Below are 24,228 nucleotides of genomic sequence, written 5' to 3' on the forward strand. Positions count from 1 at the left end.
TGGGGAATGTAACACTCTCTCCTGTCCAGGTTTCACCCCAAAGGAATTAAGTCAGAATAATTGAGGTCAGGATCCAAACATTCATTGGTTTTCAGATCCCCAGGTGGTTTCAGTGTTGAGAAAATTTTGGGAAACTCTGCACCAGGATAATTGGTCTATTTCAGGGTTTCCAGTTCTTTGCAATTTTGGTTACTTTTATTTTACCAAGTAATTGCTCATTTGAGTTTTCAAAGCTGTGGTCAGTTTTATGTGCGATCCTCTCCGACCACTGCATTTGGTTTCTCTGGTTATGTATCCTTGCTGATCTGATGTGTTTTCTTGCTTTTTCTTAGCCAGGCTTGCAAAAAGGGTCCTCTGTTCTTTATAAGGAATTTATTTATCATCTTAATATTCCTATTTTCTTTAAAATTTTTTATCTTACATTTATGGGTATTTTTGCCTGCATGCATGTATGTATAGCACATGCATGTCTGGTGCCTGAGGAAGGCATTGGATTCCCTGGAACTGGAGTCACAGTCAGCTATGAGGCCCTATGTAGGTACTGGGAATAGAACTGGATAGAGCAAGCAAATCCTCTTCACCACCGAGCCATCTCACTTCCCCTCTCTCTTACCTGCACATTTCAGCTTTTATCTTTAGTTTCATTATTTTAAAATTATCGTCCCTTTATTCCTAGCAGCCTAGTCATCAATGCCATCAAAATATGAATACTCCTATGCATCTGAGCTCATGCTGAACGGTGGCTCTGGGGCAAGAGGGGAATTGTCTTCATACTTGTTCAATAAAAACATGCAGAAATGCTATTTAATTCCATTATAGTTTCCCCCTCCTCTTCCTTAGACTGATTCGTTACTCTTGATGGTAAAGAATTGGGTCTGTTCTCTTTTTCTCTTTGTTGCTACCTACATAGTTTGCAATTTCTCTTTTGGTTTTTTCTGTAATCATCCATTGTTTATTTTCTTAATTCCAAGGAATTTTAGAACAATTACTCATTTCTTTATTTATTATCAATTTTATTTCTCAAAGATGAAACAATATGACCTAAAGAAGCCTCTACTTTTAAGGATTTGCTAAAGTTACCTCTGTAGTTGTGGACATGATCAACTTGTTTTGAAGTTCCATTGGTATAGCAATACAGAACAATTTGCATATATTTTCATGGTATAGTCTGATTAATAGATATGCTAATTTCTGGAAGAGTGGTACTAAAATTCTCATGGTTTCTGATGCCTCTGGTGATTATGCTTTTAGCCAGTTTCTGTATTTTAGTAGTTGCTTTATGTTCATGTGGAGTTTGTGAAATACTTACTTGTATTGTACAAAATATGTTTTTATGAAATACTTACATGTATTGTACATAATATATTTCGTGCGTTCTGTTCTGCTTTATACTTATTACAAGTATTCATATCCCATTTATTTATTTTTAATACCTCAAACTTATTCCTCTTCTGTTTTCTGTTCATTTTATAATTTAAATATATGTTACTGTGTGTGTGTGTGTGTGTGTGTGTGTGTGTGTGTGTGTGTGTGTGTGTGTGTGTGTGTGTACCTGTGTTCCATAGTGAACACATGGAGGTCAGAGGACAACTTTTGGGAGATGGTCCTTTCCTTCCTTGTGGGTTCTGGGATCAGGTTCAGGCTGTCAGGCTTGCCTGGGAAGTGCTTTTTGCACACAGGGCCATCCTGTGGGTTTCCTCTGTGTTCAGAGAGGAGCAATGTGGAGGATAGAGAACCTGCTTTATCATTTCACGTAAGTAACCCAAGTACTACTGCTGAATGAAGTTCTAGCATGTTAGAGGGAGACCTATCTTCCACATCCATAGACAAGAGTAAAGGTGCATGTACAGTGTCATACCATACAAATCAAGTAAGATATTTGCAATGCAAGTTTTAATAGGTCTTAGTAATAAAAACCTGGAGTCAGATATAGGGGTAAAAGCTGAAAGATCAGAGAGATGAAGGAGCAAGCCCCAGCCACAACTTACCTTGCCCACTTCCTAGCTGAAAAGAGAGTGAGTTCCTGTTTCTTCCCGCTTATAATCTTTTCTCCACCCAATCATTTCACTTCCTGTCTCTGCCCAGCCTTCTCACTTTCTGTCTATCTACTAGCTAGTGGCATGCTCCACCCTCTGATCTTCAGACACTGTTTATTTTTTACAAACACCATATCACTACATATGTTAATAACTATAAAATACCTGTTTCAAAAAGTGAAGATTTTCATGGAGTGAATTAAAAGTGTATATCTAATTCTGATTCCCTAATTCAATCACTACTCAGAATTGATAATAAAGGATAAACTTAGTTTTAAATTAATATTAGCAGGGTAGAGACATGGCTCAGTGGTATAACACTTTAATGGGATGCGCCCAGCCCTGGGTTTGATTCTCTAGTACCACACAAAAAAATTAATACCAGAATGTTAGGCTATTTAAATACAATGAAGCATCTTTGTAATGATTGATAGTTCCATTTAAAAATCACTGTTTCCAGCATTAGCCATGGGAAATTCAACTCAGTTGCGAAGACAAAGATAGAGGACTATATCATATGTAATTTTGAATAAGAATCTCATCTCAGAAGTAGAAAGCAAGTCAGTAGTCATGAGCCATACAGTATTGTCTGAGAAACAGACACAGCCTAGGTGATATCAGTGAGTTTCCTCTAAACTTTAAAGAACTTTTTTGAAGCCATGCTTTTGTTTTCTCTTCAGATCCATTTTGTGATGCATCCTCATCACTCTGATATGATAGTCTCACAGGAACAAAGTTGCTACAGTACTTTCCCAAGCATACACAGAGAACGCAGAGGGAGATGGTTTATCAGTCAGTGGAAGAACTGTCTACTGTGATGAGCATGGATCATGATTCCAGTACAGAAAAGCACCAGCGAGGCCGGGCGTTGGTGGCGCATGCCTTTAATCCCAGCACTTGGGAGGCAGAGGCAGGCGGATCTCTGTGAGTTCGAGACCAGCCTGGTCTACAAGAGCTAGTTCCAGGACAGCCTTCAAAGCCACAGAGAAACCCTGTCTCAAAAAACAAAAACAAACAAACAAACAAACAAAAAGCATGAGTGAAAGGTGTAAGGGAGAAATGGGGAAAATTAAGATTAGTATTTTTTTTATGAGAAAAAATTCATAAACTGCCTTTAAATGTAACCACCTAGAGGTAATGGTCAGTATTAAATTTTCCTGCCAGCACACCATCCTTTTATATACTTTTAGTATTTGTTTTTGTCAGTGTTATGTTCCTTTGTCCCCAAAAGCTCTATTTTTGAAAATTTTTTTTGACAAGGAAATAATATGAATCTGGAAAATAGTTCAATTTTATCTTAATGAAGTAAATGAAAATTACAGTATTCCTGCTGCTGTGATGTCTTGCCCAGATCAGCTTGCCACAGTTAAAGACAAGCTGTTTCTAGTGTACCTCACAGGCTGGTGAGAGGCAAGCTTGCAGCTTTCCCTGGGGAATCTAACTGGGCAGAAACCTTCACAGAAGGCATCCGGACAGTTTTGACCAGGGGCTTTGAGAGAGAGCTTGTTCTTTGACCTAGTAATCCCGCTTCCAAGAACTCCAGTCGAAGGAAATCATGAGAATTGCTGACAAAGATCTGTGTATGAGGATCTTAATGGTGGTGCTGTTTATAGTATTTGTTAAAAATGGGAAATAACCTAAAATGCCAAACAATCAAGAGAATGGTCAAATAAATGGTCATATCAAGTATATAGTGTCGTCATGGAAACCATGCCTCTGAAACAGGGGAAGACAGGACATTGAAAAGAAAACATCAGCATATGGATTTGGTTAAATCAAATTTGTTTTAATTTTATAAAACCATATAAGTATATGTTTTAGATACGCAGGAAAAAAGTTTTAAGAACTGGAAGGAAATACTAAAAATATATAAAAAATATATCCAGCACTGTCAGAGTCTGGAAATACTGGACATTTCCTAACACTATTTGGTCACTTAAGTCTTGCTATCAAGGACTTAAATTTTGTATTGAAAGACAAAACTGCTTTTTGATGTTAGAATCTTTCATGACTACGATTGAGACCTAGTCTCCATGCAGAGACATATTACCCATTTTGGCTTCAACCGTGGATCTGATCAACTCCAGGAGGCTGAAAGTGGAGCGGTGTACATAACACTCCTACTAGAAAAGTAGCAATGGCTTAGTGTGTCTGTGATGTCTGTTGTGAGATTGGCTAAGAGCTGGTGTGGGCTAATTTCCTCATCTCCCCTTGGCACCCATAGTGGAGAGGTAAGTCATCTCATTCTGTTGACAGAAGCAAACTATTAGAATCAAAGGCTAGGTGGTACCTGGTAGGTGTCTTGTGCCATCATTCCTTCTTTGAAACAAGAGCACAAGAAAAGCAATATAGGGGAATCAACACAGAAGAAGGTGGCATCTGAGGGGCTTCAGAGGGCCTTTTGGCAGGTTTTTATTTGTTTCTTTTTATTTTTAACCCAAAGTGAGAATTCTCACATCCAGTGATAGAGTTCAGACCCAACAGGAAGCTTTCCGCCTCTGGACAGAGAGGTTCCTCATCCCTGAAATGGTGGCAATGCTAAGTCACAACTCTGGCCATGTTGTGGTTTCGAAGGTTTTTTAGCATAGTCCTTGGGCATCTGCTGGTTAATATTAACACTGCAGACTCATGTTGCTTTTTAGGACTTCTCTCATTGGATGGCTGATCTGTTTGTTTATGGAGCCAAGAAACAGCTCCTGGAATTATTCAGAATAAGTCTAATCTACCATCTACATTAACAGTCCTTCAAATGCTTGAAGCTAGCTCTCATGAATTTAATAACTGCTTTCCCTGTGGCTTTTTTTTTAATTTCGAGAATAGAACACAGTAGACCATAAAAATGAGTGTTATCATTCTTCCCTTAGATTTTCTATGTAAATGTTGCTTAACATTTAAATGGTGCTGATTATAATTTGAGATATTAACAGATATGCCATTGTGTCCCTTCTGTTATTGTTTGTAAAGGAGGTTAAACACTATATTAACTTCTGAGTAGTGATTTACTGTTGTTTTGTTTGAGAAAAATAAAAAAGAAGTAAAATAATATAATTTGATATTGCCTTTGAGACTTTTCTGTTTGTGAAGCTCTTTATTTCCCACTCAATTTTTTTTCTTAAAGAGCATAGATGTATGTAAATACAGCATTCCACAAATTTGGAGTTGTTCTTTTCTCCTGGCTTGCGCTGTTGTGTAATATTGCTCTATAACCATTAAGCAGCTGCTATGCCTCAAAAACGGGCACATTTCCTTTGGTACATGAAGTGAGTTTACTCTGAATCTCTCCAAATTACTTGAAGATATCTGGCCTTTTCATTAGCTGTAGAGATTTACAGTGGACTGTGTAACATGTGAAACTGTGCTTCTTTAAGTCTCCATGGCAGGGAGGCTACAATGTATTTTCTGGCCTCAGTAGTACCAAGGTATGTTGCTGAATCTCTGGCTCTAATTTCTGCAGGGTTCTGGATCCACTGTGAGAAAGATCCTTCCCAATTATTTGCCCAAGTATTTGTCTTCTGTCTACTTGAGCAAGCACTATTAGTTGTCAAAGAGCTATGTCATCTATTCTTTTCTATGTCTGTCTTAGGTGACTTGTTCATTACACAGGTTGTGCTGTATGCACAAAACAGAAAGTTCTACTACAAAACCCAGCTACCCATCACCTGCTTTCCACCATCAGCTTATTGTCAGTAGGCATTACTACTGCTGTTTGGCAATGTTCCCTTCACTTGGATCTCTCTATGAGCTACACAGGAATAGAGTCCAGTGGATCTTGTGGGGTTACATTTTAAGAATTGGGTTCTGATTTATTTTCATTCTTTTTTATAGTTTAGGTAAAAACAAATCTCTCATTTTTCCTTATAGATTTCAGTTTCTTATCACTGTGGAATCATCATTGTTTTGTGTTTGCCTATCTTCCTGCATAAGATTAGTCTTGAGGTGGTTCATCCCTCCCTTGTGATTAGGCTCAGAGTGTCCCCATACCACCTGTCTCAATCCCTGTCACAAAGAAGCATGTAGAGCTTTAACTACTCATGGTTATGATGAAGTCAACTTAAGATGGTACCTATATTTTGAGATATTGTGTATTGCATGTGATATAATTCATGTAAATTTACTGTAAAACACTTATTCTCTTATTCATTGATTTTAAATATTGGTGTGTGCATACATACACACAAGTGCATACACACACACACACACACACACACACACACACACACACACACCCTTATCAAGGTTAGAGGACAACTTGGGAGAGTTCTCTCATTCCACTCTGTGGGTTCTAGGGTTAAGACTCAGGTTGTCAGGCTTGGGGACATATGACTTTATCTACTGAGCCATTTCAGTGGCCCTCTTTCATAAATTTATTTTGCAAGCATTAGTATGTTCCTACTTGAATTCTTTGGTCATTAATTTGTACTATATACCCAAAGTTACACATTAAAATACAACAGCACCAAGACTATAATTTGATCCTAATTGTTACTTTTCCTATTATATTATGAGTCCAAACTTTTGACATTGTAACATGTCATCTACAAATGAATTGGGCCACATTCATAGTTATTTTGGGACCCATGTGCTGCAGTTCAAGGGAGTGATGGAGCCAGTGCAGTTACCTGTGGATTTTATGCCAGCTATAGCTATCTCGTTATAAGATTACTAAGCTGTTAATTTATGACCTTGGTTTTTAAAAGCTGAATTTTAAAATGCTGTACTATGTTCATTTAGTAGTTGCTCTATATATAGGCAATGAGTCAGTTGCTGAGGGAGATACAGTGAAAAGCAAAACCTAGTCACTCCCCTAAATAAAGGAACCGATAATCCAACAAAGAATTTAATACTTGAAAATAAATATCTTGGAAAATCTGAATGGTGTAAAGTGTAAAATTAGGACTAAGTAGGTGTGATGTGAGCACAGAGGATAGAGGTTATGTATGGCCAGAGAGAGTCAAAGGAAATAGGGTGGGGTGGGGGGACGGTTTTTCAGAACATGTCATCATTCATTAGAACATTGAGGGTTGAAGGCAGCACGTACAGAGAGGCGCCCTCCAGGCAGGAGCTGCAAAATAATACAGTGTATGGGCTTCATAGATGCTAAATAACTGATGAGTGTCTGCTTGACATATTAAATATGTTACTGTCTATAAAGTAAATTTTAATAAGCTAGTCTTTAAAGCCAACAAAATAGCAAAACCTACAGGGGCCTAGAACATTAAAGCATCTCTGTTCCCATCTAGGCAAATGGAATCAATTTTCCGTTTTTGCATTTATGACTTTTAACACCTTATAGAGTACTGGTTGCACAGACATTTCTCAGTAATCTCTGAAACAAATTCAACCTAGTGAAGAACTCATTGCTCAAGCAGTTTCCTAAAATAGAAGTGCATCAGCTAGGGACACTTTGTTATTCTCATAGAAATAGATTCTTTTTCCAGAGTAGTGACTAAATTTGAGACTTAGCCTTTATCATCAAATGAGACATGCTTCCTTTCTGTGCTTTCTAAAGGGTGAACAGGTTGAATGTAAAGCTATGCTCCCACATGTGTGCGTCCTCACCCCCCCACCCCCCACACCGCACCCCCCATCCCCATGCTTCTGCAGCCATTCCCTCTTAGGCATTCTGGGTGGCTGAATTTTCTAAGTAAAAATTTACAGCTTACATGATTTGAGGCTGTTTGTACACAGTTCAGTGTTCAGGTATTGGCTCTGCTGGATGTGAATATAGTGCTCACATCTAAGTAGTGGTAACCACTGTTTGGGGACAGGGTCTCACCCCACCCTGTTTGCTTCTACCATGAGTTGAGTGTTTTACCTTACATTGTATTGATAATAACTCTGAGACAGTTGACTTTTCTCTCTCTCATATGTAGACAAGGACCAAAGTAAGGTGCACCCTTACATGGCCAACATCCCTTAACTGGCAAAAGGTGGCTAGGACTTGCCTCCCAGATCTTTGACTTGATGGTTCTGTGTGGCTCACCACCCATGTGTCAGCTCCCTGTACTGAATCTGACCCTTGGCCAGCGATAAAGCTTCGTGTGAAATCCAATCTAGTCATGGGTTCTGAGACTCTGGGTGTTGCTCTGGAAGTATTTCCTTTGTGAGCATTTCAGACTTTCATGCTTTGTGTGACTACACTCTTGCTAGAAATAATTTTAAAACTTCTGGACACTGTGCAATGAGCTAGGGTTTCCTCCAGATCCTGAACTATGGACTGTGACCACTGTGGACTCTGTGTTTATATGTGACTCTGAAGTCCTGGATTCACTGTCATTTATTGAATAAACATCTAGTTCTTGAAAACAAAAAGGTGGGGAAGGGTATCCAGTAGTAGGAAGAATAAGGAAAACATTAAAAGTGGGCAAAGAAAACAGAAGGTTTATAGATTGAGTTTGGTGCATAGGGGGTTTCACTATGTCCCAGGTTTTGATTTTCTGCTGAGTGACCCTGGAACAAGGCTGGCAATTCTGGTAGCAACAGCTCACTTTTCTTTGGTCAGGGAAGGATTTGTGAAAGAGCAGTGGTTTTGAGAGATCTTTGAAGCATTTCCAATAAGGTGCTAATTGTGGTTGTGGTTTTCCTTTTTCTTTCTATCTCCCGCCCGTCCTTTTTTTAGATGGTAGACTGTGGCCTTCCAGGTGTTGCAGAGTGAGATGCCTTAAAGTGTGTCCCAACCTTCCTTCTCCATATAACTGCCATGGCAAATCCGATCCTACCAATTACAAACTTAGAAAGTTAATAGGAAATTCCATGGGTTATTTATGACATTTTTGCTTCTTCCCTTTGAAAACAGACAGTCTATATTCAGCCCCTGTATGCTGTCTTTTGAATAAGCGTCCTTGGCTTTTGTTCTCGTCTCAAAATGAACAAATTCTAGAATGTAACTGGCACTTTTACTCCCCACTTGTGCTGATATTTTCCCTTTGGTGTTTGTTTTCAGGATACCTTGAGGACAGTTTTGTAAAATCCGGAGTCTTCAATGTATCAGAGCTTGTGAGGGTATCCAGAAGTAAGTAAATTGTTTTCTTATTTCATAAATACAGAGAATGATTAAAATCTTGTATATTTTGAATCTTAGATACAATGTGAAAAGTGACTACACAGAAGTATTTGAATTTAACATTCAATAATTAATAAACCTTAAATTTCCTAATAAAATAAGTGAATATATTATTTACTTTTGTAAAATATTTTCATTCAACTCATCAAGGCTTTCTGTTGTATAACATTAATGTCTAGGCTGTTCTTATTGGTCATAAAATTAGTATCCATTCAGTTCAGCTCTCTCTGTGACCATAGATGGGCATTTATATCAAAGGAAGTGTGATTAATTAAATGTACTCTGTGTTGTTATGATAACCCACATAAGTTTCCTGTAGATAAGTGCTTTTTCAGTTATAACATTTTGGTGGGGGGTTGGCGATATACAGGATACACACTCTCACATGCACTGTGTGAAGGAATGCAGAAATTAACTTTGCAGATTGTACTTGGATATAGATAGAATGCATTGTTATCCCAAACAATGTCCGATTGTCTACATCTGCTACCTCACCTGAGATGCCATTCTTGGCTAGCTGGCTTGGGTTTTTCTGGGGTAAACTCACCTGGCTGGCCACTTCAGTCAAGACGAAGCTTCATTGATTAACCAGCTCTTGTTTTGTTGCTAGTATGAGCAAATACATCTAAGGTGCCACGTATTAGTGCACTGAAGATGTGAAAGGAGGTGGCTTCTCCTTCCCAACTCCATCTCTGATTTAGATGGCACAAGTCACTTTGAGGGCTGTGTTTTTACTTCATGTGTTGATAGAAAGTGCTGTGGTCTAGAACTGATGTCACTGAAGATATTCAGGTGATACTTCAGTGCTTTTTTTGTGTTTATCACCAGTCCTCTTATGCACACATCTGCAGTCTCAGCACTCCAGAGTCAGAGGCAGGATGATTGCAACAAGTTTGAGGCCATCTGGGCTACTTAGTTAATTCCAGGCCAGCCAAGGGTGCATGGTAAGGCCTTGTCTCAAAACAAGCAAAACTCAAACAAAAACAACAGAACCTGCTTTTTCATGTGTGTCAACTCCAGAGCTTATGAATGAGGGCCACAGCCAACTGTAAAGAGCAGAGATAGTGAGCTAACAGGGTAAGACTAACCAAGTAGCTGTAGAAACCTGTTCAGGAACTGTCTCCAAGCTCCCAGATGACTGTCTTTTGAACCATAGTTCCCAGTAACTCAGATTTCTGAACTTTCCAGGACAAAAACAAAACAAAAAGCCCATTTATCAGAGATTGATACATGAACACTCAAAACCTTTTGTACCTTGTCTCTTCTGCCAGAATTCAGAGGAGAAAAAGGTGTTGTGGGCTCATCTACTCAGAAGCAGAATCAGGGATGGCTGTTAAATATGTATATCCCAATAGCTCTGGAATATGTATGTACTTTGCAAGAGGCTCCTATGGAATAGACCATTAGCCAAGGCCACATGTGCTTTTCCAGACCCCCTCTTCCCAGGAAGGTGGTATTTGAAGTTGTTCTTCAGCAGAGAGGCTGAATTGTGAAGCCACAGAGTATAGGAAACTATTTTTTCCACCTAGACCATTTTGAAAGCTCCACAATGGATTTTGTACCTTCTTCTGAGAAGGCCAGTAGTGCCATCCTTCAGAAATGATTCACAAATACCCCATTATAGTTAACACTATGTTGAGTACTGTCAAGTGGCAGCCACTTTGGAACCTTCAAGAGCCCAGAAAGATATCTTGAAAAATTGAAATTTCAAACATAAAATGTAAATTAAAAGTACCTTCTCATAACATTTCAGAAACAAGGTAAATTTTAACATGTTTCATTCATTTATTCTTAATTTATACTGTCATTTCTTAGAGGTTTTTAAGTTATGTGTCATAACAAACATTACTGATTTGTAATTAGTACATTAATTATCCATATTCATTCCTTAGTTAATTTATTCAGCAAACATTTACTTTCTCCTCCATATGTAAATAGATGTCTCCGAGATGCTTGCAAGTCCTATTCTCCTAAGCGTTTTAATATATTCATACTACAATCTTGTTTACACAGTTGAACTTCATTGTTTATGAAATTGGGGTTTGTTAAGTCAAGCTTCTACACAAACCTTATGCTGAGTGTTACAGGCGCTGGCTTCTTGATTCATGACCTGCCCCTGGTTCCATCCTCTAGCATTTACTGTCATGTGACCTACTAATGTACATGTTGACTTTAGCTAATGAAGCCATTCAGTTTAAGGATAGTGATAACTTTGTTGAATGATATTTTCTCCAATGTAAAAGTTGGTCAAGGACAGCTTCTTGCCTCTTAGAACCTGTGGAAGCCAAGGTTCTTCGGTGCATGGCTCCTAGTAGGGCATTAGCACTGCCAATGTCCTTTTGCAGACTTTGGCTTTCTTGGAGCTCTGTCTGGAAGAGGTGCTAAGAGACATGTTCGCATCTGCTGTGGGTTTTTCTGGAGGCTTAGTAGCAGGGAGATCTGGCAGCCTTGCTCTTCTCAAATGCTCCAGTGTTGCTCAGGAAGTTGTGTGCTGTTGGAAGTTTTTGTTCATGTTTATTATTAATTTACTTTATTTTCAATAACCTTCCATTTACTCAGAATGCAGACTAAGTTTTTCAGTGTTTAGACTGGGCCCCACCATGAATCCCTGACTAACGTGGACTCACTCTGTAGACCAGGCTGTCTTTGAAATTATAGAGAGACACCTGCATTTGCCTCCTTAGTGGAGTGCTGGAATCAAAGACATGAATCAAAATCCCTGACTCTGACGGGTTTTTTTTTTTTTTTTTCATTACCATTTTACTGCATACTATACCCAGCATGCTTATGGCATACAAATAGTAGTGATTAAGCTATCTATATCCAATAGAAAGAAACTTGCCTATGTATTTTACAATCTTAATACCTTTAAAAAATGTTTCCAAAAGATACAACCTGTAAAATTCTAGTCAATTTTTTAAAAAAAAAATCCATGCATTGTCAAATAACTCAGATTTCTGAAGTAGTCATAACAAAGAGTATGTTTAGTGGCAAGTGATACACACAAACACTAGAGACTTCAGGTAACTTGTCTCTTCTGACAGATTACTGGATTAGGTAAGAGTGTGACCAGAAGACTAGTGACGTAGCTCATATACCTGGGCTCCACAGGAGGGAGTTACTCCAGTCTGAACTGGATACCTCTCTGTTGTAGGAGGCAGGCAGATTGTTCACATTCCCTGAGACAATCAACTACCTACTTCTAACACATTCCCTGCTTCCCATGTCACATAGGCCAAGGTTCTACAAATAAATTTTAAGGCATGTGGCTACTGTGAGGGAAGAAATTCTACATTTGTGTACCTCTGGCATACTTCAGGCCACAATGAACATCAGTACTATACCAGTCTAAATAATTCAAATAGCCTTTACATTTAGCATAAGAATATTTCCTGTATAAAGAAGGTTTAAGTATATCTGATAATTTAAAGGTAACAATTAACCGCTTAGCAGAAGGCAGGGGCTCCGGCAGTTTAGAGCTGAGACTCTTCCTGTGTATGTAGACCTGCTGTGATTTAATAGAGGGAAAGATCTTCTCAATGTAGTCTTTGCTTGGTTCTCTGCAGCAAAACACATGCCTTTTAACCGTACTTTCCTAAGAACATTTGAAGATAATCTTGGCCTGACAGATATTAAAATCCAATCAAATTGATAAACACACACTTTAATGGTATTAAAAGCTCTGGATGAGCGAAAACTCTGGAAAATTAGTAATCATTTGGAGTCCTGCATTCAGCTGAGGGCAGTTAGGAGAGGTTGTGGCAAAGCAAATTGTGTGTTCGAGTGGATTTCAAGGTCTTGAGAAAGCTGTCAGCAGGTCCCTACCCAGTACACTTTCCATAGAACTACTGAAGGTTTGAGGGTTCAGCTGGCCTCACACACTGCCCCTTGACACTGGCTGCCTAGTTCTTCACTTTGTGTGTTGTTTTTACACTTGACTTTACTCCTACAGTCCCACCAGTTGGGAAAAAAGTCTTCCTTTAGTATCTTGCTCCTTTTCCAAAGTCCACTGCTAGATACGGCTTTTTTTAATTGGTTTTGTTTTTGTTTTTGACCATTCAAGTCACTACTATTCTTTCTCTCTGCAAAACCTACAGAATGTACTTGTTATGCTACTCACTGGGGCAGTTTTACTGCTATCTACATTGCTAGGGTATTTTTATGTTTGTACAAGTGTTTCTTATGCTCTACATACTGCACTGTATGTTTATTGAAGGCAGATGTATCTGAGAATGTTTTGTATTCAGTGCAAATGCCTGCTTGTAATAGGCACAGGCATAGCCTTTCTTCCTTCCTTCATTCTATTGTCCCTTCCTTCCTTCCTTCCTTCCTTCCTTCCTTCCTTCCTTCCTTCCTTCCTTCCTTCCTTTCTTCCTTCCTTCTTTCCTTCCTTCCTTCTTTTTTTCTTGTGTGTGTGTGTGTGTGTGTGTGTGTGTGTGTGTGTGTGTGTGCGTGCGCGCGCGCGCGCGCGCGTGTACATGTGTGCGAATACACTGACAAAGAGGCCATAGGCCAACATGGAATCTTCTGTCATTCTTCACCTTATGTTTTGAGGTAGTATCTGTCATTGGACTTGGCTGGTCAGGGAGCCCCTGAGGTCTCCTTTCCATGCTCCAGCATGGGTGCATGCTGCCACACTTCAGTTTATATGGATGCTGAGCATCCAAACTCAGATATTCTTGCTTGCATGGCATGGACTTTATCCACTGAACTATCTTCTCAGTCCCCAGCCAATAGCTTTTAAAAGAATAAACTTCCATCAATTGGGTTCATTTGTTTTTGTCTGCTTTTATCACATTAAAAAAAAAAAAAAAAACTCTTCTGTTTTACCAACTACTCCATTTCACCAGAGGAAGATAGTAAACAAAGGGAGGGAGCTCACATCTGATTAACACATTGTTTAGTAGGCATGATGCTGGGCTTTCACTACTCCTATTCCTTTTATTCCCACATCACCTTATTGCTAGGTTTCCATCTTATTGTTTGGAGACTGAGACACATCTGCTATAAGTGGCAGAGGGTTTGGACTGAAAGTCTTTTTATCTTTAGACTCCATATATGGCTAGGAGGTTCAATGAACATTCACTTATAGCCTTTCTAAATGTAGATTTGCAAAGCACTTTGGGTTTTATTTCATATTCATAAGCTTTATTCATTCCTGCCGAATTGTAGATTTACTTAAGTCAAATTATACACATTGTGGTTTTATGTTTGTTTATTTTGAGACATAGTATCATTATGTACATCATACTGGCCTCATACTTGCTACATAGCCCAGTCTTGCCTTGACTTCTCTATTCTCCTGCCTCCGTCTCCCTAGTGCTGGAATTACAGGTGTATTACACCAGACCTTGTTAACTGTCAACCATATATATATTGGATAGTGTGAGGAGAGGAAGTGGTAGCCTAGAAACTAGTGTCTGGAATTCCCAAACTTGACTTGAGGAGTTGGGGTCTTACTTATAGCATAAAAGAGTATCACATGTGCAGGTAAAGACAGCTCTTTCCAAGAGCCAAGAAAAAATTAGTGGTTTTATATCTGAATGGAGATAACCATGAATAGCACTTATAACATTTCTTTAAAAAATTTTTATTCCTCAGCACCCATAACCCAGGGAACTGGAGTCAACTTCCCAATTGGAGAAATCCCCAGCCAGCCATACTATCATGACATGAATTCTGGTGTGAACCTGCAGAGGTCGCTGTCTTCTCCACCAAGCAGGTAAGGACAGTGGTGCTGCCCATGTTTTCACCCTTTATGCAGACAGACGGGAAGTGCGTATTTCACTGATAATTCACAGACTTGGAATTTTTGCCTGAATCAATTGTTTTGATAGTCTTGTTTTGATAGTCTTGTATTGAATGTAATTGCTGTTCAAAGCCCATTTAAAGTCTTTTGGGGGGCACAAGGGAATGGACTATGAAACTATATTAATGAGATCTTGTCTTGTGGCATGAAATATTCTGCAAGTTAATATTTTGGCAACTTTAAAAGTGATGGAACTTTGGAGGCAGAGGCAGGCAGATCTCTGTGAGTTCCAGACCAGCCTGGTCTACAAGAGCTAGTTCCAGGACAGCCTCCAAAGCCACAGAGAAACCCTGTCAAATAATAATAATAATAATAATAATAATAATAATAATAATAATAAATAAAGTGATACTGGAAGTTAGAATGATGACTCAATACTTAAGAGCACTTGTTGCTCTCACAGAGGACCTGGGTTCCATTCCCAGCACCCATATGATGGCTCCCAACCATATGGAAACTCCAGTTCCAGGAAATAGACACTAGGCATACACATGGTACACATATAGGCAAAACTTGCATACACACATGTAAATAAATAAACCTTTAAAAAAACCTTAAAATCCATGCAGGTAGCATTGCTGCAGTGACCCTCTTTGGTAGTTAGTGCACCCTGGTGACCTTCACTGTAATTCCACATCTGCACTTGAGATAATGAAATATGAAAAAATGTCACCCCCCAGTCTTAAAATCAAAGCTTGATTCCAGACTGCAGTATTCAATTACTTGAGTTTTTCTGAGGAAATCAGTTCACTTTCCTGGTATCAACAAAAGCCTCAGCTGCTCTGAGACTGGCTTAGCCACACTGTGCTGGAGAAGATGGAGAATGAATTTCCCTGACTTTCAGTTCTCTGCTCACAGGCTTGCTTTCTCTCTATCCTTGTAATGTCCATGCAAGATAAGTGTTATAGATGTGTTTTTTTCCCCTTTTTTGAGTTGTGCTTTTCACACATGAAGACCTATCTCATTTCTAGAGCATTCAATGTATTCACAGACTAGCATAGGAATGTATACAAATTCCAAAAAATGCATTATGTTAATTTTTAAAAATAAAAGACAACACAATCTGGGAAAAATATTTTTCTAGGTTCTTTTCAGTAACAACAGCTAATTGTCTTTGAATAGTTGTGTTTTATTTATTTATGTTTATAAACTAAAGCCTATTTTATAACATTTATGGCCCAACTGTATTTTCATGTAATTAGATTGTATATCAAGATAGTTTGGTTTATTATCACTGAAATTATCTCTGATATGTTGAGGACTTAAAAGTACTTTAGTTTTTCTAAATTTAAACTGTGAATTAGGATTTTTAAATTTCCTCCATTGGATCCGTATGTTGTCAGCACAGGTCTTTCGTCATGGCCAACCTTTGTCCTTCAAAATAAGCAGAGCTTAAAGACATTTCTCTGTTGCTCCCTGTGGAAATATTTTTTCTCCATTTTTTTTTTTTGCATACTGCTGCTGACTCATAGTGGAAGAGAATTATATTAAAGGGAGAATTTTAAAAATATGCAGAAGCACTAAATGTGGATACTTTTGTAGACTACAGAAATAATATCATTTTTGCTCAGCTTTAGCATGGGGAGAAATTGTCCTACTCAGTCATGTCACTACTCCAGGAATCATCAGCCAACAATTAACCAGAGTGTATCTCCAAATACACTGAAATGTGCACAGGCTTCAAGGCTTTAGGCAGGGAGCTACACTTGGATGGAAGATCTTCCTCCTGGTGTGGCTCCTTCTGTTCACTTGTCCTGGGAAAAGCCACTGAATTTCTCCAGATTTGTCTGCCTATTTGTTTAAAATGGGGGGTGGTTTGCATGCAGTTTTTGAGGTAATCTACAGTTTCAAACTTTGGTGACATTACATTTGTAACAGTGAATAAAGTTAACTCTGGTAGTATTTTGTGGTTGTTGCATAAGAACATAGGTACAGGTAAGAGTTTTGTAAGTAAAAGGCATTGAATTCATTTCAGAATCAGAGTATTAAAGTATCATTCATGTCATAAAATAGTTTTAATCTTTGCTGTAGATTCTTACTTTTCTTTGTAATAAAGTAAGTCATATTTTTTCCGTTCAAAATATTTTCTAAAACCATACCATTTGATTTGGCAATAATCATTTTTCATGGTTGATCCTATGAATAAAGGACCAGTAGCCCAGTTTCTTTAAGGAAAAGTTAAAGAACATGGAATACTTACAACTAGTAAAGTTCTAGCAGCGGTCTTCATGTTAATAATTACAAGGTCAACACTAACAATTAATATTTAATAAGTATCTTCAAACTGCAAGCCATTTAACTGAGAGCTTTACGGTTATTAGCTCACTTCATCTTCCCCACCAAACCCTTTAAACTAGGTTTTATTATTTCCACCTTATAGGTGATTAGCTGAGCTTAGAAAGGGCAAGCAACCTGCTAATGGATCTAGTAAATGACTTGGTCAAAATGTGGAGTTTCTGAAGCTGTTTCATTGCCCAGTTCCGTTGCCTTATCTCCCAATTAACAGCAAAGCATGGCATTGTCTGTGGCAAATGCTGTGGAGTGAACAGTATTAATATCAAAAACGTAAGATGAACCAGTATATCTTTACAAACTTTTAATGTTAGCAGAAGAGACATATTGAAAGTTCCCTTACAATGACTGAAGTTTCTCTGAAAAAGTAAATGTACCAAACATTTTTTGTTAGGTAGGGATAGGGATAGGTGGTATATATAAATGATTGGTAGTATATGGTACTGGAAATATTCACTATTCCTGTGGCTGTCTTGAATGCTCACCATTCTTTCAAACTATCACTTTAACTTGGATTTATAGAAGTTTTTTTAATCAAGATTTTTTTTTTTGGAGAATGCTACACATCTTTCCTGAAATATTGTTAATGCCATTATTATTATTATATTTTAACAGCAAAAGACCCAAAACTATATCCATAGATGAAAATATGGAGCCAAGTCCTACAGGAGATTTTTACCCCTCTCCAAATTCACCAGCTGCTGGAAGTCGAACATGGCATGAAAGAGATCAAGGTGGGTAAGAAGATGCCCTTAAAGGACATCAGAGTGTGTAGCATAGCTGATTTCATGTGGCACTTAGTCACCATTTCCTAAGGTGCCAACATGGACTACACTTGAGATAATTTCAATAAAGTTATTTCTAAGATAATTTTATGGGAGTGGTCAAATGTTATCAAAGCTAGAGAAATCCTGCTTTATTGTACCTTATTTTCAGACAAAATAGTATTTCCGAGCCCAGGATCATATTATATATGCACTGACTTGGGACCATCTGCACTGGATGGTAGAATCACAACAGAGTGGCAAGTTCGTACTCAGTGAGCTTCCATTATCTCTCTATGAGCACGTAGGGAGGAGCAAACCAGGCAGTTGGCAGGTGCGAGATACTGAACACTCTCATTTAAAGGAAGCCGTAGTTCCTTCTGCAAGTAGGTAGAACACAGATAACAGATGAAAATATAAGAGACTGTGTCTAAGTTAATCTAGTTGCTTCGTAGGTAGAACTATGGCTCATTTCTAGGGCAGTTGAGGAGAAGATTTAAGTCTGATTTACCTTCCCAGGATCTGATTGGTCTTTATTCTTGACGTGTATTGGATTTCCTGTGTTTTTTTCTTAAACACATATTCATGCCTTTGTGCACAATAAGGAGATATTAAAGGTGAGGTAACAGACAAACCGGCTAGTTACAAATTTTGTGGGTTTGTCTGTATGTGTGTACAAATAAGTTTTTATAGTAGTACCATAAAATATACTTGCAAGTTTCTTTTAAATCAAATTCTTTACATTTAAAAATATAAAAGGGATGTGTTCTTCACTGATGGTTTTCAGCCTAGGACTTAGGTGTGTGTCTGTGGTCTTGGGGAACTGTATACAGAGAAGTCTTGTCAGACAGCTGACCCTGGAGCATAGTGTTTACAACCAATGTCACTTTTTTTTTTTTTTAAACTAGGATTTCCTTCTTGCTAGCCAGAATTTCATTGTTGAGTGACACAGGATTTGTAGAAGGATGAGGCCTTTAAGGGGAACTGGACTAAGATTTGGATTACCTTTTTCATGTTGATGTTTTTTAAAGACTTCTTTTACAAGATGTATTTATCTTTGTTATGTGTATGACTGCCTAGCCTGTATGTGTGTCTGTATATCTGGTGCCTGTAGAGACCAGAGAGGGCATCAGATCCCCTGGAACAGCAGTTACCAACAGCATGAGCTGCTATATGGGTGCAAGTGCTCTTTACTGCTGACCCATCTCTCCAGCCCCCTATTTCAGAATTTAACTAGTAAAGATACAGGTAACAGGCATATTTACCAAAGCTGGGCAAGGCACTGAGGTGAGGAAGCAATGTCAGAATGGCCATTTGTGCTATGAGGTGGGTACTGCTTATTTGGAAAGAGAGTGGAAGGTGTGAAAGTTTCCTTTTATAGGATTGGAAAATCAGCTGGAGAGTTTGGGCTCTGAAACTGTCCCAATCCATTTTTTTAGACTGTAGACACAGTTTATCTGGAAGCAATGTTTCAATCTTCTGCTTCATCTCCATCAGTAACTCCCCAGTGCTCTCAGGAGAAAATCAGCTGTCACTCATTTGACCATGGGCTCACACTCTGCTTTTCATTCCTCATGGCATTTGGGCCTACTGCTTTGTTTTGGAGTTTGGAATGTGATGCCCAAGAACTTCTTAGAGGCCATGCCTTCTGAAGTGGTCTTTCCTAGCTCTTCATCTGACAAATTTGTTGATATCCTTAGTGGCCCATGATCCACTGAGGCGTTTCAGTCTAAATGCCTTTCCTGTGTTTGTGTCTTGGAAGCTAGTATTGCTCTGTCTTTGAATTCACAGTATATAATTCTGTATTTATTTATTGAAGGAATTGTTTAGCTGTATATATATCATGAAGGCAACTGTTTTGACCATGACTGTCATTAGCACCAAAGGCAATACTGATGCATAGTAGGGCTATAGTAAATATTGATCAGGTAAATGAGTCACTGATAGGCCTCCAGTCTCATTAGTGAAGGCAAGAAATAACAAAGCAAAACAAGTGTGAATAACATAAAATCCACAGATCTTCATGCTTTAGTCCTTGTTTTACTGACATTGTCGCTTTATTCTAAACAAAGCTGTATTTTCTCTTGTCAGAAAATCACTCTGGGACAGATCCTAACGGTAGTAATAACAACATTGAATACTTTCGGATGAGTGTGTTGTTCAAGTGTAGGTGTTCTTTATTATAGAGTGTCACTCTCTAAGAACTGATTTCCCTTCCAGCTATTCTGCAAATCCAATCTCACAATGTATTATAAAACATGTTTGAAAAGTAGAAGGGAAACTGTCATTCTTTCTCTTTGTAAAATCATTGCATTGTCTTGATGACTTGCTATTGTCAAGATGACTAAAACTATCAGAGGAGGTTGCAAAAGCAAATTATAGTAAGAGTAATGAGGAATGTTCAATTCTCGTGTGTGCTTAAAAACACCTGTCACTTGGAATTTGAAGACTCTGAGGATTTTGTAATGTGCACAATAAGCCATTGTGGGAAGAAGGTTTCAGCTACAAGTGAAAAACCCAAGGACAGGGCAGGACCATCTTCACAAACTTGCTAAGCCCAAGGTGGTACTTTTGTTCTTAGAGAGAAATTCAGTTTTTAAATTCACAAAATCAAATGCCCCACAATTGTTCTTGTCCATCTTCATAACTTTCTTTATGCATCCTTGTCTGCCATGGAGGAGTTGTCTGGGTACTCCTTAGTGAACACCACTTGCCATGCAGTGTTGTGCTAGCATCTCAGTCATTTTTTTTGCATGTTGTGGCACTCAGTAGCACTCACTGGTTGATCATCACAGGCTGCTGTTTTTAATTGGCAAAAATGCTAAAATTTATTATCATTCCCTGGATATCTGCCTTGATGATTATTAACTGTCTATTAAAATCTCTTCTGGCCAGCCCTATCAAAGCTGAATTTTGAAATATAAGACTGAAAAATGATGAAATTATGGACACTATTTTATGTTTTTTTTATTCCAAGGCAAAAATAAAGGCTGTAATGTGACCCAGTTATTATTCCTGTTTTATTTTTAAAAGAATTTAAACAAAACATTAGTACCAAATCTATCTTTCATGTGTTGATGTATACCTGTGTAGTTTTTAGCAATTGGTTGTAAAACATTATTTTTGCATATTAAAGACATAGTTGTTGTATATTGCTTTTTTATTTCAAAGCATATTTCCCACTTATAAAAATTATAGTTTAGGTAGACAAGACTATTTTAAAACTAAATATTATTTAAATGTTTGTGAGAGGAGTATATAACTTGCTTAAATTTCTTCTCATGCATAGTGATAGAAATTAGATTTGTCAGTATTGATTTGAATGAAGAAGAAATTAATAGTGAACATGAGGAACAGAGATGAATGACTTTCCTAAGGTCTAGCTAGAACATTCCCTTAGTCTCTCCTATGAACCCTTAGGTCTGAGATTTCCAACTGCTTCATTTTTCTTTTTTTTTTTTGGGGGGGGGGCTGCATGCTGAGGATACAGACTAAGGGCTGGTGCTACTGTTCAATTACTCTATTCCTGAGCTACAACCTCAGAACTAAGTATTTCCTTTGGATGTGTTTTTCATCATTAAGATCTTAATGATTAAACTCATAAAACATGCAGGTTGGACCTGCTTTGATTCCAACATTTATCCACAAAGAGGTCTCCTGATAACTTGTCTACCTTTAATTGTACCTCCCCAAGTCTATTGGGTAGCTTGCTTTCTAGCTGACATCTCTTGAAAGCACTAGAACAATCCTTTGTAATTTCTAATACAAGATGAAAATTTATGCAAGCCATGTGCTTTTCTCGATTTCAGGTTACTTTCATGAGACCAAACCTGGTTGTATTCTAATGTCCAGTAATTTAACAAAGTGATCAATAACTTACACATTGTTGGAAATTTCTGAATGTAAAATTTAATGGCTTCTCAATCTGATAAATAGTAAATAGTAAGGCAACTTGTAATCTAAGATAAAATATAAACTTAACAAGACTTCTGATGCAGTAAAATTTCATTCATTTCTATGTATTTAGGACTGAGATAATTTGGCACATTTAACATTTATCAAATTCCTACCATATGACAAGACTTTTTTATAGGGATTGGGCACACAGATATGATTAAGAAAATTGCTAGCCTTGAACCTGCTGAACAGAAAAATAATTGCTATTTATGAAAAATAGCTTTATCAAAAATGAATAAGTAAAGCAGGCTACAAGGGATTGTCTTTATGCTTTGACTCTAAATTAATTTTGAAGTTCCATGAGCTATAAATCTTTACACAAAACCAGTAAGATGGCATCTTAGAATAATTGACACTACCTATATACTGATCCATAATTAGAATTGGTTACAAATTCAAACTGAACTCTTAAAGACTACATAGACATTACATTCTGATTACAGAAAGTTCTAGAAAATACAATTACTAATTTTTAAAAAATATTCAACACCCGACAGCATAGCTCAGTGGTAGGTAGAGTGCTGGCTAAGTGTACACCAGGCCCTGGGCTCTGTTCCCAGCACCACACACATACACACAATGTACACATTAGTTGGGCTGTGTAAATAAGCCTCTCCAGCAGGTCTCTCTGAAGTTTGGGTATATGTGTAAGTAACGGTAATATTCCTGCCATTAACATGGCAAATATTTTCCTCAGTGAAGTCCCCAGGGCCCTAACCTTCAGTTTGTGCCTTCTAAAGCTCTCTAAGGAGATAGTGTTTGCTTTTAACACAAGAACTCAAGCAAAGGGCATGCAGAAAGAGTGGGAGCTGGAGACTAAGATGCAAGAGTTCTATCTTGAGTTCCGTCAGGAAGGAAGTAGGGGTACAAGGAATGAGGTAGCAAGTGAGAGAAGCAGATTCCAGACCAGTGCTGCTGAATGTGAGTCCAGGATTGTTCACCAATGCGCCAGATATGAGTGGTCAGCTAAGTCTGGAAAGTTCTGTTTTAACTCAGTTTAAACTTTTTTCCTTGTTGAATGAATATGTTGAATATTTAATATACCGTTGTGCGATGTTACTCTCCAGGAGACTGCTGACTCGATTAGATTAGCTTGCTTATTATGTGTGTGAATTCAGAGGCCTCCCTTCCCCCGCCCTCCTCCACAATGGGAGGAGCTAGAGGGAGCATTAAGTCCAGAATTGGGAAAGTGCCAGAGCCCAAACTCCTGTTTGATGAGGGCTGGAATCTCAAGGTTCCTGTGAGCTGTGGGAGCCTAGTGAACCCACAGCTTTCATGCTTGGCTGGGTAGCTGTTCTCTGAGAGTCATTAACGTTAAAAGCAGTCCTGGAGAAGGCAGGGAGTGACCTGGCAGGCGAAACTTTCCAGCTGCCTTTGGGGACCCATTGACCACCAATTCTGTTCTTTGAGTTGCCATCACAGGAATCAAATGCTAAATCTTCAAATACTGGGGTTTTGGCTTTTTTTTTTTTTTGTTTGTTTTTTTAATGTAAAAAATCAAAACAGAGGTAAAAATCCTTTGGTGGGATAAACGTGTATAGGAGCTGGTTTGGATTTAATGTATAAACCCAGGTTTAAATCTTTTTTCAGCTCCTTACAAAAAGTATCAGAAGTCAGAATCTGTAGCTGAGCCCTGCCACTCCCTGCCTCCCCCTCAAAAAAGACAGTGGTATAGGAACGGCAATCTCAGAGACCTGCCATGTGTGGATTATTCCCTTCAGCTACACTGCTGAGGTTTAAAAAAAAAAAAAAAATCACATGACCATCTTCAAAACAGAAAGGAGAACAATAAATTGTTCCTGAAGGCTCTCGTTAGAATTCCTCTTGTTGCCTGCTAATTAACAGATATCTGTCTGCCTTTCATGTGTTTGAATGGAGAACGGCATGTTGGGTGGGGCAAGCACATTGCAAGGGCCGGTACTGGTTAATATGGAAAAGTTGAGCCCTAGTTTCATAGTTTCATGTTCCGGAAACTTAATGATTTAAAACCACCAATTTTTTCAGGAAAACCTAACACATAATTAGTTGCAAATAATAACAGCTTTCTGTTTGATAACTCGATGAAACAGATTAAAATTGGCAAGTAAGAGCACTGAAGCCACCGAGTCCTGGAATGCCTTGCAGTATATTGGGACAAAAAAAAAAAAAAATCAAACTTTTTGCTTTAAATTTTTTTATATGTTGATTTACAGTTAAAGCACATTTTGGAGAAGTTTGGAAAGTCAGAGTTACTAGACTATTGATAGCCCACACAGCCAGAACTGGATTTTCTAGACAGATCACAGAGTGCTGGAAACCCCAGACATC

General features: G+C 38.2%; 1 protein-coding gene across 6 annotated transcripts in view; it reads left to right on the forward strand.

Annotated features, from left to right (window-relative positions):
* Nfib (nuclear factor I B) overlaps positions 1–24,228 on the forward strand; it is a 215,201-nt gene that overhangs the window by 137,330 nt on the left and 53,643 nt on the right. For all 6 annotated transcript variants that reach the window (XM_027400206.2, XM_027400207.2, XM_027400208.2 and 3 more), the window contains exons 4-6: positions 8,980–9,048; positions 14,701–14,821; positions 17,816–17,934. In XM_027400206.2, coding sequence (XP_027256007.1) covers positions 8,980–9,048; positions 14,701–14,821; positions 17,816–17,934 — 309 coding nt within the window. The remainder of the gene's footprint in view (positions 1–8,979; positions 9,049–14,700; positions 14,822–17,815; positions 17,935–24,228) is intronic.

Source organism: Cricetulus griseus, chromosome 2, assembly GCF_003668045.3.
Source record: "Cricetulus griseus strain 17A/GY chromosome 2, alternate assembly CriGri-PICRH-1.0, whole genome shotgun sequence".
NCBI classification, from domain to species: Eukaryota; Metazoa; Chordata; class Mammalia; order Rodentia; family Cricetidae; genus Cricetulus; species Cricetulus griseus.